Raw genomic sequence first — 266 nt, 5'->3', positions numbered from 1 at the left:
TTTATTTTGGTATCTTGCCTCTGTAGATTACAAGTTCCTTGGCATCATGCGAAAAATGTTCCCTGGGACTCCCATTCTCGGCCTGACTGCCACAGCTACATCAAGAGTTGTAAATGATGTTCAGAAGATCCTGGACATCCAAGGCTGCTTACTCCTCAAGGCATCTTTCAACAGACCAAATCTGATTTATCAGGTACCCTCAGAATTGAAAAATTTGTAGAATATGATTCTTACAATAAATTTAATGAGAGAAAATAATTTTGTTT

General features: G+C 37.6%; 1 protein-coding gene across 1 annotated transcript in view; it reads left to right on the top strand.

The window, feature by feature from the left end:
* Window positions 1-266, top strand: part of LOC119588493 (ATP-dependent DNA helicase Q1-like) — a gene marked incomplete at its 5' end in the record, with an annotated part of 8,296 nt that overhangs the window by 3,119 nt on the left and 4,911 nt on the right. Inside the window, 1 exon segment of the mRNA XM_037937138.1 lies at window positions 27-193. Coding sequence (XP_037793066.1) covers window positions 27-193 — 167 coding nt within the window.

Source organism: Penaeus monodon, chromosome 24 (assembly GCF_015228065.2).
Source record: "Penaeus monodon isolate SGIC_2016 chromosome 24, NSTDA_Pmon_1, whole genome shotgun sequence".
NCBI lineage: Eukaryota > Metazoa > Arthropoda > Malacostraca > Decapoda > Penaeidae > Penaeus > Penaeus monodon.
The sequence above is the reverse complement of the archived record's forward strand: the minus strand, read 5'-3'. Positions and strand labels throughout refer to the sequence as shown.